This window comes from Chlamydotis macqueenii, chromosome 2, assembly GCF_036417535.1.
Source record: "Chlamydotis macqueenii isolate bChlMac1 chromosome 2, bChlMac1.mat, whole genome shotgun sequence".
Classification (NCBI taxonomy): Eukaryota; Metazoa; Chordata; class Aves; order Otidiformes; family Otididae; genus Chlamydotis; species Chlamydotis macqueenii.
Genome location: NC_141557.1, coordinates 26,726,303 through 26,743,046, shown reverse-complemented (window position 1 = coordinate 26,743,046; position 16,744 = coordinate 26,726,303). Strand labels below are relative to the sequence as shown.

Below are 16,744 nucleotides of genomic sequence, written 5' to 3'. Positions count from 1 at the left end.
GGAGGGTAAGAGTTTAACAGCACGGACACAGGCTGTTCCTTCATCAGTTGCACAGCAGCCCCAAGCACATCCAATTCAGGAGCACAAACACAGCTTTAGCCCAGCAGTGCTGGGACCAAACAAACTAACAGATCCCACCACAATCTGCAGAAAGTGTATTCACAAGTCAAATGCTCATTTCACACATCGTTTGGTTTTGGCTTAGAATCTCCCCTGTGATGTGCAGGTTTTGTACTGGGACATGTTTTTTCCAAAACCTTATCACTCAGCATGTGAAGACTCTGGGTGGCCGAGTACTCGGTCTGAAAGGGATGGGATTTAGCAATATGTTATCAAGCAGAACTAATACAAAGGTTTGCTTCAATGCAAACAGGTAAATGCTTAAGTTCTTCAATTGCAAAATTCAGACTCCTTTCTCTTAACCAAATACTCTGATACACGAATGACTTTACCTTCATACTTCAGTAAAAGAGCTGAAAGGAACATCACCTTCACCTACAGCAAGCTCTCCACACTTCCTAGCGAGGTAAGCAATAGCTAGAGATTGGTGGGCACGTTAATCCTTACTATTTTCCTCCTTAATATTGTACAGCAATGCCTCAACTTACTTCCAGTTAAAAAATCCAGCATTTCATTTTTTCTGTTTTCTTTGTCCCTCCTAGTCTATCTAGTTTCCTGCCTCATCCATAAGCAATACTTATAAGTAGTTTAGATAAAAGTTACCATCTAGAACTGTGCTGCATTGAATACAACCAAAAAAGTATTTTACTTCCTTAAGCAAAATACAAATTTGTCTTCTATTTGCAAATTTTCAATTCTACTTAGTAAAAACCAAAACAAAACAGGAAAAAAAAAAAAAACAAAAAACCCAACCAAACAAAAAATCAGTACTATACTAAGTATTCCTCATACTCTATTGTATGTGTTTATTTTATTAACAGAACAAATACCTTCCAAGTATTAATAACAATGAGGCAACCAAATTCCAGTTTGTTCTCCATAGAGTATGTTGCAAAAAGTACTCCGTGGTCTTCAAAAAGGCCAGTCACTGCAAAACCAAGCATACTTTCAATAACAGAGTTTGAAAGTTCAACGTATGTCAATTTAGCAAAGTCAGAACGAAACAGCAAGAAACCGTTTGACAAGCATTTGACAGACTCCCTCCAGATTTCCACCTATGTTTCAGCCAACATTGTTACAAACCGCAGCACGTTGGAAAGCTGATTATTTTGTCCAACATACATTGTGCTAAAGGTACAGCAATTTCAAGATTATTTTCCTTCTTACTAACCTAAAAGCCCTTCAGATGGATCTCAACTTCCTTTGGGAACTATTCCATTACCCAGGCAGCCAATATTCTGTTACACTTCATTTTTCTCCTTCACATTTCACCCACTGCCCCTCTAATGGCATCACCACTGAACTGTTTGCCTTCCAATCTAAAGGACTGATCAACAATCTCAACGACAGACAGTTCTTCCACCACGAACTCAGGAAATAAAGGGAAAATTTTCCAATTTTTTGTGACTGATGCTACCAATCAGGTGCCCGTGACTCAACCACGTGCAGACAGGAGGCAGCACTACATTGCTACTGCCCACTGAGAAGAGTGGCAGGCACATCTGCAATTTCAGAAGGACTCACCGAAATTACCTTATAATTTCAACATGCTTTGCTGCAGGTCATAAAACAATTAAACACTCAGAGAAGTAAATGGCACCAAACTCCTGAAATACACCATGTATGTATAGCATGTTACACACATATATACAGGGAAAAAAAAAAAAAAAACTATCCTAATAGTTAACATTAAATTCAGTTTGTGAAACATCTGTTGACACCAGAGAGTTGATTCTAGGCAATGCTACAGAAAACGTCCTTAAGAAGAGAAGCAAGTTTCATGTAATGTCAAATGAAGTCAGAAAAAAAATTTCATTAAAACAACGTGAATAAAACAAAATGCAGAATATAAATTTTCCTAGGAGGAACTGGTAAATATAAAAGTCAGGTTCATAACCTTGAAGACTCCATATTAACCTTTAAGAAAACAGATTATTGGTAAAGTAATTACTAAATAAATGCTGATTAAAAAATTCTCAAATAGGTTTTCAAGCTAGACACACATAAAATAATCACTCTATGATAATAAGTTAATCCAACTTTTAAAAGTTAATGATGACATTCCCAATTTGACCAATGAACACATCAGTCATAGAATAAGAATAATAGCTCAGAAATACTATTTCCATATTTTCCCATTTCTTCTTCTGGAATCAGACAATACACACTCAGAAGAAAAACTTCTAGTTGTCAATGCTGACCTTCCACCTTAATCTTTCCATTGTAATTGTTTCATGATTCTCCACTAGACCAAAACATTTTTAACAATTCCATTATATTTTTCCATTCAGAATAAATTGAATATAAATGACCAGAGAAATTAAGCTTTGTCACTGGAAAAACATACACTTACAATAATTAAAACATCTTAGATTTGCAACACCTCAGAAACAGAAAGTTAAACAGAGCAAACCAAAACATTTTCATCTTGTAATTAGGCTTTTCCAGAAAACCAAAAGGCGTCAGTGTTGTAAAACCAGCAGCAAGGACCAGACAGCAGTGAACGGGCAAGGGTCACATCTAAACTGCCACACGGTCTGCTCCAAACCTGCAGGTTCTCAGGCTGCCTTTCTAGCAAAACCCAAACTACAATTTAAAGGAGCCCTTTCCCAGGAAACATGCAGGAATGCAATGATACTGGCACAGATGGCTTTTTTTCCCAGAGTTAATTCTCCAGGGTTCACATGGCATCCCCTAATCATCACAGGTTTCCCACCAGCAACAAGGAAGTGCGCTACTTTTAAGGGGGGGGATATATACACACACATATATATAACTAACAGATGTTCTCTCAGCAGGAACATAAAACTACAGCCCTTAGAACAACACACACAGGTGGATGTGTGTGAAAAATCAACAACTCGTTAGCCATACCAGGAAGCCTTTCATTACTGGCAGACTGGATTCACATAGATGGAAGAGGTCCCAGGACTGCTAATCACAGGATAATGTCTTTCCAAAATTTAGAAAATATAAACAACAGAATATTCTTGCCCATGATTCCCTTGTCTATTTTCACTGCACGGCTTCTTAGTTCTTTCTTGCACTTACAACTTGGCCAGCTGTTTTTCAATACGCCTAAAGGTTTTATAAGGACTTGGCCTATTGCAAGTCATTGAGACTTGGCCTTCTGAGTCATCCTCCTCATCACACTTTTTCAGCAATTCAAATACAGACACCTTTCCACCACCCAAAATCCTTCCATAAAGACGCTTCCTGAGTCCTAGAAGATTTCTGGGTCATCCTCTATTCAACTAAAATACTTCTCTACACAAAACTTTGAAGAACAAAGGCATCTTACTCTATATACTGTAATTTTTCCAGCCCTGCGTTTTAACCTATCAGCAGGAAACAAAACTTTAAACAGCTTCATTGAAAAATATAAATATTTATTTTTTGTAGCATAGGTTGTTCTTATCAAGGAAAACAAAGATGATCTCAGGCAAACTGCCATTAATGTTTCTAAAAACACAAGGTCTACCACAACTATTTTCCTGTATCTAGTCAAGTTTGAGAAACTAGTCTGCTGCAGCAGTGGCATCTGCTGGCAGACAGGCACTCCACAAAAATCAGATTCATCAATAAAATAGGAAAAAAAAAAAAAAAGGAAAGGCAAAAAAAAAAAAGGAAAGGCAAAAAAAAAAAGGAAAGGCAAAAAAAAAAAAAGGAAAGGCAAGGAAAGACAAAAAAAAGGAAAGGCAAAAAAAAAGGAAAATCAGAGTTCACATTATTCACAAAGCAACTTTCACTCGCTTCTTGACTGATAAGATGATGATGTTTTTCTTAACAATGTGACTCTTTTCAGTTCTAGTGATGGTACTGAATTGCCCATGAACCAGAACGACACTGATAGCACTGCCTATGAAATTTCTTTTCAGTAGTCAATCAGCAGCAGAACTAGTGGAAAAACCCACAGCTATACAAGATCTCATCTTCATAAACCACTAAGGACATAATACACATTTGTTATCTAATTAAAAGTCTTCACATCATGGATCTCTCAAATCCTTACAATGACTCATTGTAATGGATGTTAAAAAGCTTGCTAGCGTGCTTCGCTGCAAATAATCAACCAAATTTAAAAATTCAAGAGGCTGAGAAAACAACTGAATATCGTGATTTGCTATACACCTTAAAATTAATTCTAAGCATTAAATCAAATTTAAACTACAGTAAATTAAGTACATTCACAGAACAAGTCATTTCAACATGAACCGGAATATCCTTAATTTTAGAGCAACCTCCCTGTACTACAGCCTAACGCTGACCTACACTTTCCACAGGCTGCCATAGTTCCGGTAACTGCGGCAGACTGTAGCTTTTTGCCCTAAAATATCACGGATGACTGACAACATGGCATATTCATTTCGGAAGGGACAGAAAGAAAAAAAAAAGAAAGAGATTCAGTTTAAATGTTTCAGCCATGTCCAGGTATAAAAGTAGGAACAAATATGTTTCTGTACTGTATTTTCATTTTCAAAAAAAAATTCCTACTCTCAACAGCACCACGCAGTATCAATGTATTTTGCAACAGCATCTAAAATGTGGCATTATTAACAATAAAGTTATTCTTTCGTTGAAAAAATATGCATATTGGCCTTTTACTTTAAGTCTCAAAAATACAACAACTTTAAAGCTCAATAGATCCCTTATGAAAAATAAATAAATAAAATAAAATACTATTCTTAAAAAAGAGCATTTTATGTCTACATATTGAGGCTCCATCTCCTCCGGGCATACTCTACTGAGAGCTAACACGGCTGATGATAATTTTGTAATGACTCTTCTCAGCTGCCAGGTTAGTCACATGAAACCAGAGCAGAAAGCTTCTGTGACAATTATCTCTCTTCCTGATACCATAGTAGCAAGCAAAGGTGTGCTTTTCTGTCATGTATGTCATAATATATGTCATGTGACATCAGATCTGTGGCTAAAGAACCAGCGGGTTATCCAACTACTATTATTCAATGTTGATTTGAAACATCAACAATCATCCAAATGTTAGACTTAGAAATTAGAAATTAATGGAGACTGCCGTAAACACAAGCCATGCTCACAGAAAGACTCAGCCCTGGTGTTTTCGTTGCTCCTGGTCACAGCACTTCCCAACTCCCTTCCAGTCCCACGACATTAGAAGCCTACAAGTGGAAACCAGGGAACTGCTGTGCACATCTCGGTGCAGAGTCTAAGACGCAACCTAGGCACGATCACTGACGGAGGTACAAAGGGTATTTTATTAAGCCAAGAACTCTTGCTGGAAAATTTACATTACTGATCTACATGACAAGATGAGAACTTGGAAAAAAAGACTGCAATGGGGAAAAATAAAGAAAAAAATACTATATAGTATGTCAAAAATATACATCTGTTAAGAAGAGAGTATTTAACCTGATAAAAGTGCCAGAGAAAAGCCTGAAGAGGAACAAATGAAGCAAACCTATGATGTTGGACCATTTAATCAGAAGACTACAAGAAAAAGACTAAGAACCCCAGGAACTTCCCAACTGCAGGAAAAAAATGGGCTTTTACCTTGCCAATATCTGTTGAAAAATGTAGAGTCATATGCTTGCAGTCTATAGAGTTCCTAGAATGTGATTAGGATATTTTCTAAATTTTTCAAGTAGCATGGAGGCTAGTGCAGGGTCTTTATCTCAGGCTGGTTCTCCATCGCAGGTTTGACTTATCTATAAATCCGATTGTGAAAAGCAATTTGAGTAAAAATCATCACAAAATGGGAGATCAGCACTCTAAAAAGAGGAATATAAGAGATCTCTCTGCAGAGAGATCAGATATATTTCTCCAATACAGAAAAACAAAAATGGGCTTCAGAAAAGCAAATTTCAGCACCACTGGGGACCCAGAAGTGCCAGGGCAACAGAGGGCTGTAGGTGCCGTTTTCCCTGCTAGGGCATCAAAGGGTAGCCATGCTAAACACTCTAAACTACAAGGGTACCTGCTGTGTTTTGCTACTGGGATAGCAAACTATCCCAATGCAAATAAAAACAGAAAGCACAATACAAAAACATTATAGCTAAACCAGGTGGAAATCACAGTAAAGTTTTTTAATTAAAAAGCCTTCTCAAAATCCACAGCAGTACATTAACAAATCTCAACACATATTTTAATAAATAATTTAACAAGAATTGAATCTGTGAAAATTCTAGTTTATATTAGAAAATTCAACATCTTACTTGTTTCTAGTACAGGAATAAGTCTTCCCAATTTAAGTATTTGCTGCCACCATGTGTACACTTCAAAAACTGCAATCTTATGAAGGATACTTTTCATGTATCAAATGAAAAATCAGCTATTAGACTACACGAGGGCACTACAGACTTCAGTTAGAAAGTGAAGAAGTTTCAAAGATTGCTAATGCAACATGAATTCTTCCCTCAATACAGACTGTATATACATCAAACAGCATACAAACTCAATTCAACTACAAAGACCATAGGTTTCCGCTACGTAATCATAAAAAGCAAAGCAAGAAACTGATTGTGAGCTAAATGGTATTTGGTGTTCCACAGAAAATAAACCAGTCACTCTGGTTGGTTCTACACAGATATCAATACTATCAACAGAATTCAATACCTTCAGTCATGGTATCTCCAAAGAAGCAACGGTGATGGGAACGAAGTTCAAACCCTTCCATCAGGCTTCTTCTGGTTCAGATTCAGAAATAAAAAATAAAATTTAAAAAAAAAAAAAAAAGACTGTTGCAGTGACCTAATGATCTGTTAATTTCCTCCATAACATAGAATAGAATAGTTCAGGAAGAAGAACAAATAGTATAAAATAGCACAGAACTAGTGCATCAATTTTACATCATTCAGGAATTCTCATGGCATCAGGGAATAAAGGGAATATACATCTACATTTTAAAAATCAGTTGCTAGCCAGTCTTGAAAGATGAGCATAAGATCAATTTAGAAAGTATTCTATAGATTTAGCTAGTTACTGCGGGGAGGAACAAAGTGCATCATGCTCTCCTTTACCTCATTCTGCTCTGTCTCTCACTAATATCCCTGAAACAACAAAAAAGGAGCGTATTAACAGGACTCAAGCTCCCCACGTACCAATCACTAACCCTAAAAACCAACATTCAGTAACTCTAATTCTAGTATCACATCTAACTTACTTTTCGTATTAATGAACATTTCATTAGAAATATCTCATTAACATTGCATCTGGAAAGGACCTTTAAAAACCTATAAATTCAAACATTTTATCAGACACTATGATTAAATATCTTTTCTAATCATATCCTTCAAAAATGCAGTTTGAAATCAGCAGTTTTGAGACACAGAAATAAAAATATTTCATTAGAAATTTTCTGCTCCGTGTGCTCCCAGGAGTGAGCTGCATAAACAGCAGGATATCAATTAGAAGATGTATGGTTGTAGATACAGTCAACTTCAGCGTTAAAAATGAAAAAGCTCTTGGTATTACAAAAAAAAAAAAAAAAACAGCTAAAACAACATGTAGATTGATAAAGGTGCTACTAAATACAAGATTATGAAGTCAAAATCTGAGGTTCAGCTTCCTGAAAAAAAATATATTTGATTAACTTACTTGAATATTAGTGAACCGCATTAAAAAAAGCCTTCATCCCTTAATGGGTCCAAATACATCAGTGTGTCCTAAGTACAGCTCTAAATTCAGATGTGATACACACACACCTGGGGCTTTAAAAGTCCTCCAATTTGTATAACACTACTTGTGTGGACATCTAACATTATGTTGAAAGAAGAAGAAAAAAAAAAATTCCTAAACGATCCTTCAAATGTGCTCCAGATTCCTTTTTAACTGGCAGAAAATACCAATTTTGTGTCTACACAGGACAGAAAAGCACATCTGTGCAGTATGCGCAATTACAGCACTCATAATATTATTGCAGTAATTAAAAAATATGGTACTTGACAGCACTTGTGGAAAGTTGGCAGTGTTTATAGTGTTGATAGTGGAAATGCACTGAAAACGCAGTAAAACCTACCATGCTTACAAAACACTACAAGCTGACAATATTCACACAAGTACCAAACAAATGCTAGAAGGAAGGTGTCAATTAAAACACAAACAAGCAGAAATCCTTATAAATTTGCAACTCCAATTCATACTCAATTTGTCTGTTTGTCTTAAAATACAAAAAAAAAAAAAAAGGAAAAGATTTGTGGATCTGTTACCTCAATATTATCTTCATCTGAAAACCTAACCTGGTAAGGTGCTCTAAATTCTACTGTAAAATACTTTAAATAATAAAAATAGACAGTGCTTGAACATCAAGATGGGAGCAAAGCAATCAGAATACTCATCTCCTCTCTTTCCTTTAAGTCTAAGAGGAAACAAGAAATCTAACGAGGCTCATACTTGCACACATACAACTTAAAGACACCTTTTTAAGACATCACTTTTCTTTCTGTAACCTGTACAGAGTTAAACTTTTTGAAATGGCTGTCAAGGAATACTGAAAAAGCAGAATTAGGCCAATGTGCAGCAAATAAGATAAAATGCTAGATTCAAAGACTACTCAGGGATCTGAATGCACACCACCAAAATAGCAGATTCCTGATCATTACAACTCTAACTTTAAAAATTCTGGAGGCCCTGAGAATTACGTGCTATAATGTACATAATTTATAAATAATACAGGTTTTTTATTTCCTAAGTTTCAAACACGCATACAAGAACTACGGTATGTTAGCTATCCTTTGTCTCATACGGCTTGGACAGAATTGTATACCACCACTAGATGGAAACCTGAATTACCTTTTAAACTGACAATTCTGTAAATGCTCCATTGTTTGTTCTGCTTCTACTGCGTCTGACCATTCCAATTTTCTTATTTAGAAACGCTGGCTGTCACAAACCTGTATTCATCAAAAAAGCAGCCACGAGCAGGCACACACAAAACTTCTACAGTGTCTCTGAATCTGAGAGTATTAACATAGAATCATAGCATGGTTTGGGTTGGAAGGGACCTTTAAAGGTCATCTAGTCCAACCCCCCTGCAAGGAGCAGGGACGTCCCCCACTATAAACATCCCCTGTTCACTTTCCAAGCCAATGCTACTCAGTGCAAGCAATAAACTGTAACACATATTAGAGATTTACCCCACTTCTACAGCAATATAAACTTCTCCATCTAAGTTATAACTAATGAAAAATTGCTGTACCGTCAACAAATTTCATTTGAGATTTAATTAATGCCACATTTCAAATGTCAAAGGCATGTTACATACTTTACATGCAATTATCAGATCATTCGGAATTTCTAAATCTATTTGCAGACCACGTATTTATATAAGGTTCCATCACTTCAATGGAATCTACCCTGCAATGTATTATAATCTGAGGTGACTCGCACACGCAAGTGACTGACATGACTGTCTGATGTGACCCCAATGACTCATATTATTTCCTGCTGTGTCAAAACAGTTGTAAATAAAAATTTCAAATAGCAGAGAGGCACAGTTATAAGGACATCCATCTGACTAGCTGCATGCAATCATACATACAATAACATAGAAGTAATTGACATAGTAACACGACAGAAGCATTGAGAGTACTGATGCCATAGCTTATGAAATCTTGAATTTTGAAAATACAGTAAGGGTCTAAAACAAAATCTCACATTTGCCTTTAAGTCTTATTTTCCAACAACCCTGGACTATATAATTTTTGAAATAGGAAAAAAAAATGCTGTGTATTTACACATAACAAAGTTAAACAAAAGACTTCCATCAAATGCTATCCCACACCAATATGTACACAGAAAAGAAAAAAAAAAACAAACCAAGCCAAACCAAGAAATCACTGGCCTTAGCAGTGGGCAGATGCACCTGAAAGAGAATGACACTGCTCTCCAGGCAAGTACCAAATGCTCTTTCCTGGGACAGGCACGCACCACGCACAAGCCAGTGAGTATCCACCAAGTTACCCCAAGTTTCTCCACATGAGAAACCTCCCAAATCGGCTGGATTCTCTGTGGAAGAAGAGCGGACACCAGCTCCTGCTTCTAAACTCAAATTTGAAGGAGCACTGAAAGGATGGAAGTGACGCCATAATATGAAGTTTTGCTATAGGGATCCATGAGGTCAACCTCTGTCATTTTTTTTTTTTATCAAAGGGACAATCGCACATGAATGCTGGTTCAGGAAACTCACCAAACTATGGGTGCACCGAGGCAAAATTGCCATCTTACACAGGTAGCCTTCAAACCTTACAGCAAAGCAGGCCACCAGGAAGACCAGGTCAGAGCAGCAGGATGATTTCTTGCAGCTGGTCATACCCAAATTCCACATGCTCTTCAATTTATCAGCCACAACTCTGCGGCTCTCAGAAAAGTGAGAAATTCTTTCCTGCCTTTTGAGAAATATCAAAGAAGATAGAGGAAATTGTCTCCAATTTAGTTCTTACAAATTAATACCCAGTGAACGCCCTAAGTGGGGGCTAAATACATAAGTCTCAGTAGGAATTTACTCTTAATAAGAAGGTTTTCATCCAGATAGCCATAAAAATCACTAAAAGCAAATTCCAATGTATCCGGTAATCTTACAATGAAATACTACTCTTACATCCTATTTCACAACTTTTATTAAAGTCATAAAATGGCAAAAACCTTAAAGTCATATTTCACTTTTAAAAAAAAGCATTTCCTTGTCAGGCAAAGAAAAGACCACTTATATAACACACTCCATTGAAACTGAGAACAGAATACAGAAAGTCAGCAGCAGTTTTAGACTTATGCAACCTATATATTTGCTGAAGGACAGTACAAAGGGTAACCCACACGTCCCCCTTCCCATCCCAGTCTGACTCTAGTACTGGCCACAGCTTCTTCTTCCACTCACCCAACCTCCTCTGGCTACTTACTCTTCAAATTCTCCCTTCAACATCTCAAAGTATTGTTGAGTGCCAGAAGGTTACAAATAAATCAAGAAAGGGAGGGAAGACCATGAGAGCTCAAAGAATTAAGAAGAAAAAAATTTTCTAAGTGTATCCACTCATAAGCAGGAAAAGATGCAATAGGACAACTATCTCGTGGGAAATATCATGAGACCATTCCACAATCACCCCAGCAAACCAAATACTGCAAGCAACGTGGGCAATTCAAAACAAATTTGATGGATGATAATTATTTGTATCATATCAAATACCATACCAATTCAAAAAATTAGCCATTCTTGAGAGGCGATGTGACCAGGTTCCCCAGAAAGAGAGATACAGTTCCACCTTAATTTTAGGAACGTAATGCCTGGATTTGTTATCAGGAATGAAAAAAAAAGAGTCATCTTTCTTCTGAGTATACAGCAGCAGATGCCAGCTCTCAAATCAGTCTCAGTTCATTTGAAAGCTTATAAAAAGACTTTCAGAGTCAAGAGTGTCCAAAGCATTTCAAAGGCAATTTATTCAATCTATTAGATGTGAGAAAATGTAATTCTGCAGAATGATTCTGCTCACCTCATGATAGTCCAGGCCTTCCCATCTATAGGGTCAGGCTTTTTAAACAAGCCAAGTACGAAATGGCCATTTTCAGAATTAAAAGAATTCACATAAACGATGTAAAACAAGTGATAACTGAAATTACTTAGCTGAATATTCTACATTCCATCATTTGTAAGGTGGCATAAAGTAATCAATATTATCTTAATGTTACCTATCCTTCAGTAAGCATTTTCATCAGCTACCATTGGATTTAGAACACTGTTGAACTCATTCACTTATCATATCTGTCAACATTAATTCAGTAGCATTCCAAGGTAATAATCACTATCAATCTAATTATATCAGCCACCATCTGTAAATGAGTACCAATTATTTTAATTAAAATATTAAATATTTAGAAAATAGAAAGGAATATATATTAATAATTGATATGCTTAATTTGAATCTACCTGAACAACCATAATTCCTGAACAACAAAGCTTGTTTTCTTTGTATGCCCCTTTAATACTTCCCAGCGGGTCTCAAGACACAAACCGTCAATCCAACACAGATGAGAAAAACACCAAATCTACATTATTCTACTTTTATATAAACGTATATATGTACTTGTAGACTATTTCTATAGGTCTTGTTCAACTAAGAACTCTTTTCAAGAATATTCAAAGGATAGTTTCCCTATTTTGTAAACACAAACAGCTCAGTTTAGGTTTCCCATGAAACTACATTAGCCACCTAGGCGGCTGGGTTCTAACACGAAACCCTTCAACTCCTGTGCGTGGCAAACAAGGGGATCCCTTCTCATCTCCTCTATCCGACATGAATCATTCAGATAGTAAGACAATATTATTTGGGAGCCTTTTTACCTCTCCCCCCCCCTCCCCCATTTCTTTTTAAAGTTCATCTTAGAAATCTCCCTTTAATGTTCCTTTAATGTGCTTTTGTGGGCTGTAAGTATACTCAAAATGCCCGTGCCCTGTAATTGAGAATTAGGCCGAGCATTCAGGTCCTGCACCAAGATTCAGGTTCTTCCCAAAAGCCAGGGAACAGAATGTAACATTAAAGAACTATGGCAATATTAGAAGCTATGGTTGCCTGAATGCCTTGTAAAATTAAGATTCCTTTGACAGTTCTTTTTAAAGCTTTTAACAGTAAAATCCTACAGGTTTTCACCATGTTTCACAAGAAATAAAGGGAATTTGCTTAGCTTGTTTTCTTTGATAAACATCAATGTGCCTAGTTCCCTTGAATCAGTATGATTTAAACACCAAGGGAAAAAAAAAAAAAATCATTTGGCACAACCGTAACACAATTAAAATTCCAGGCCTGTTAACTAAACAATTAGCAAATACAAATCAATTTGGAGGACAGGAAAGCATACCACAAACAGACTATGAACTAGTACATCCAGGCACACACAGAAGGTCTGACTGTCCAAAAAAAGCCTGAAGAGTTTTAACAAAAGTCAAGTAGTTTCATGTTAAAATAAGTCATCCTTGGAAATTTTCATTCAAAAAGCATATGGGGTGGCTTATTAAGATTGCACTTCATACTGAAGTCCTTACTCAAAGTCAAAAAAACATCAATGCAATCATCATATCCATGATCTTTACCCTGTAGTGAATATACATTAAGATATACTACTTTAATATAAAATTATGAATAGTATTTTTCTGTAATATGAGGCATCATGCCACTCTGCACCAGACACCCTGCATGCAATAGAAGACACGAGGAAAGAACTTTTCCAGATGGAAGCTGAATACCAACAACACTAAAGTGCATACAGCAAGGCATACGCGTACCTTAATGAACAAGCAAACTGGAAAGAAAAGTGGTTGATGTGCAACGTGCGAAAATACTGTTAACAAGAGCTGTTAACTTTGCATTTTTTCCCCCCAAAAAATGGCTAAAACTTAACAGGGAATATAAACATCATTGTGTAATAATGTTGTAGTGATCTGTCTGTGGAATTTTTGCTCGGTTTGTCTGTTTGGGGGGGATTAATAAAAACAGGTATGGAGGCAAGAAGTACAGTTACGGTTCATGTATATGAAGTAGCATATCAGAGCTTCACACATTGTTGTGCGATTCATATGCCCTTCAAGAACTGGGCGCTTCACCAGTACACTGGTGTGGTCTGCAAGAACCATTCTGGAGCCTCCAGCCTATTTCCGATGAAAGGAGTGACCTGCTGCCCAGGAAGGGTGCAAAGGAGACTCCAACATGAATGAGAGCATCTGTCTCTGTTACCTAATCCTAGTCATCCACAGTCCATCTTCCTCAGCTACCTAGTTCAAGTCTCCAAGGGGTCGGGAACCACAGCATAGCATAAGACGCAGAGTGAGTCCCACAGGCCAAAAACATGAAAGTCCGATTTAGAAATTCCACCCTTGAAACACATAACGGTTTGGGAGAGAAAAAAAAATCCCAGAACAAAACAAAAACTAAAGGAAAGATTAGAAGAGCCACATTAACTGCGTGCTAATATCTCCCAGCACCTTGTTAGAAGACAGACATATTTGCAAAGTTCTTTATAAGCACACACTCAAAACAGTTATTAAATTAGTTTCCTTTTCTTGAACAGATCATAGCTAATAGCACTAAATGTCAGGTTTCAAAATTCAACTTATTTTCCTTGTTGTCTGTGTTTTTTCCCAGTTTTCCCTAGAAATCACTTTAAAGTCAATAAATATTTTCACTATTTGTTCACAGAAATGGCCAAAGATATTTCAATGTAAATATTTTCTTCCTTTTCTAAAACTATTTTCAGAATGATTTTAGCACTGAAAATAGCAACCTGTAACTTGTCTTTTTAGCTCATGTTAAAATTTGAAGCAGCGATGCAGAAGCATTTTGGCAACATCAAGTAAACGGCAATTGAGAATTACAATAGCATCAGGCATTTGAGAGGTAGATGCAAATTTTCCCAATTTCAGGATCAATCAGTTGGCAAGAGGCAATTAAAATACACTTTTATTTTCCTCGGAAGAGAACACCCGGCAGCATTCTCCCTGCTGGTTCCTGATGCCCCGGCACAGGGGTAACAGAGCTGCTTTACCCCCAAGATTTCAGCTACAGCGGGTAGGGATGGGTCAGATCTCCCCCCACTACCCTTCTGTCAGTAAACTGGAAGGCACTGGATGCTACCTACACTAACCAGCTTCCAGGGGAGAGCAGAATATAATTTTCTTCTACAGGAAGGAAACCAGTTTTGAAATTCAAAAATACTACCAAACCAGTTCAAGAAGCTTGAACTATTAATGGGAAGCTTGTCTGTAGATCTGTCTCTTGCAGTTGTTTTCACAGTCTAATCAAGGGGTTTCCCTCTGTGAAGCATCTATAACGTTTCCCTGTCATGTGGGTTTTTGGGGTCTAATAAAACACCAGCATCTGCTGCAGTTCAGGCACGTGGGGAACACACCTCAAGACCCTCCATCCTCCACTGCTCATGAAACTTGTTACATCCTAATCACTAGTGAGCAATCTGCTTCTCTATCCTTGGTGAAACCAGCCACCAAGTTCAGCAGGGACGGGGGTTAAGCAGACGAGCAATGTTCACATAAGACTTGTTTCCTCAGGAAACACTGAGAAAAAAAAGTCAAAAATCAAATACAAGTTCCCGGGGAAGCTATTTACACCTATGTATTTAGCTAATTATAATTACACAATTAGCTATGTATATAGTTAGAAATACATATGCACACGTTTATATAAGGTATTATTATAAGTTATACTGATAATTTTGTGTATGTTATTTTTATATGTGTATATATAGCTAATTATATAATTGTTGTCATTCTGTTCTACATACTTGTGCATGCACAGTTATAACCACACACAGACGGGGCAGGGAAATACGAACCACAGGAGATACCCCGCCCAGAGATGTGCAATTACAAATAACTCTGTGACGAGCTGGCCCTTCAGGGCAGCGGGCCAGGGGACGCCACTCCAAGGGGACGAACCCGCAACCGACACCGCAGGGGTAATGAGCAGGGAAGGAGCCCGCAGGCGTTTTCTCTCCCACTTTGCGTGACACACATCCTTACACCCCGCGAAGTCCAGCGAGCTGCTGCCGCGGCCAGCGAAGGCACGGCCGCCGGCTACAGCGAGAGACTGGCGCCCCTTCCGCCTGGGCCTCCCCTGTGCGGCGGTGGAGGCCGGGCAGCAGGGGCCCGGAGCCACCCGGCGGGCCCGGGCGAGGCGGCGGGCACTTGCCTCCCATTCCCGCAGGAAGCGCTGGGCCTCGGCGGGCCCTACGGCCTTGTGCTTCCTGAACTCCTCCTTCACGTAGCGGTCCCCCAGCGCTCGCAGGGCGGCCGGCAGCGCCCGGTGCAGCAGCAGGATCCGGCGGTACAGTCCCCGCGCACCGCCCAGCATGGCGACAGTGGAACGGGGCTCGGCGGAACCCTGAGGAAGCCGCACCAGGGGCGGGGCGAGGGGGCCGCGCCCCGCCCCCCAGCCGGGCCCTGGCAGAGAAGGGCCAGTCCCGGGCCAGGCCAGGCCAGGCGAGAACAGCCCCTCCCAACCGGCCCGGCCCTTCCCACCAGGCTTGGCCTGGCCCAGCCCGGCCTAGGCATTGCGAACTGGCCTGGCCCGGGCCCGACCCGGCCCGGCCGTGGTCCCGCCCTTCCCGCCTGGCCTGGCCTGGCCTGGCCTGGCCCGGGCCGGGCCCCGGCCCCTCCCGCCCTGGCCCAGCCCGGGCTTGGCCTGGTCCAGCCCTTTCTACCTGGCCCGGACCCGGCCCGGCCAGGCCCCTCTCACCTGGCACAGCCCGAGCCCGGCCCGGCCCTTCTCACCTGGCCTGGGCACGGGCTCGGCTTGGCACAGCCCCTCCCGCCTGGCCCGGTCTGAGCCTGGCCTGGCCTGGCCCCACCTGGCCCGGGTGTGGCCTGGCCCTTCCCGCCTGCTCCGGCCTGGGCCGAGCGAGGTGGGAGGGGGCAGGCCAGGCCAGGCAAGAAGGGTCAGGGTTGGGTCCGGGCCGGGGCAGGTAGGAGGGGCCTGGCCGGGCTGGGTCCAGGCCAGGTAGAAAGGGCCAGGCCGCGTCGAGCCCTGGCCGAGCCAGCTGCAAAGGGTCGGAGCCCGGCCGGTCTAGGTGGGTGGGGCTGAGCCAGTCCAGGCAGGAACGGCCGGGCAGGGCTGGGTCTAGGGGAAAAGGCCGGGATGCCTGGGCCAGCTGG

At 39.8% G+C, this 16,744-nt stretch overlaps 1 protein-coding gene across 1 annotated transcript in view; it reads right to left on the bottom strand.

The window, feature by feature from the left end:
* The window catches only part of SDHAF3 (succinate dehydrogenase complex assembly factor 3), a 34,885-nt gene extending 18,829 nt beyond the window's left edge, over window positions 1-16,056 (bottom strand). The window contains exon 1 of the mRNA XM_086742371.1: window positions 15,783-16,056. Coding sequence (XP_086598497.1) covers window positions 15,783-15,944 — 162 coding nt within the window. The 5' untranslated portion in view covers window positions 15,945-16,056. The remainder of the gene's footprint in view (window positions 1-15,782) is intronic.
* Between the last annotated feature and the right edge of the window lie 688 nt (window positions 16,057-16,744).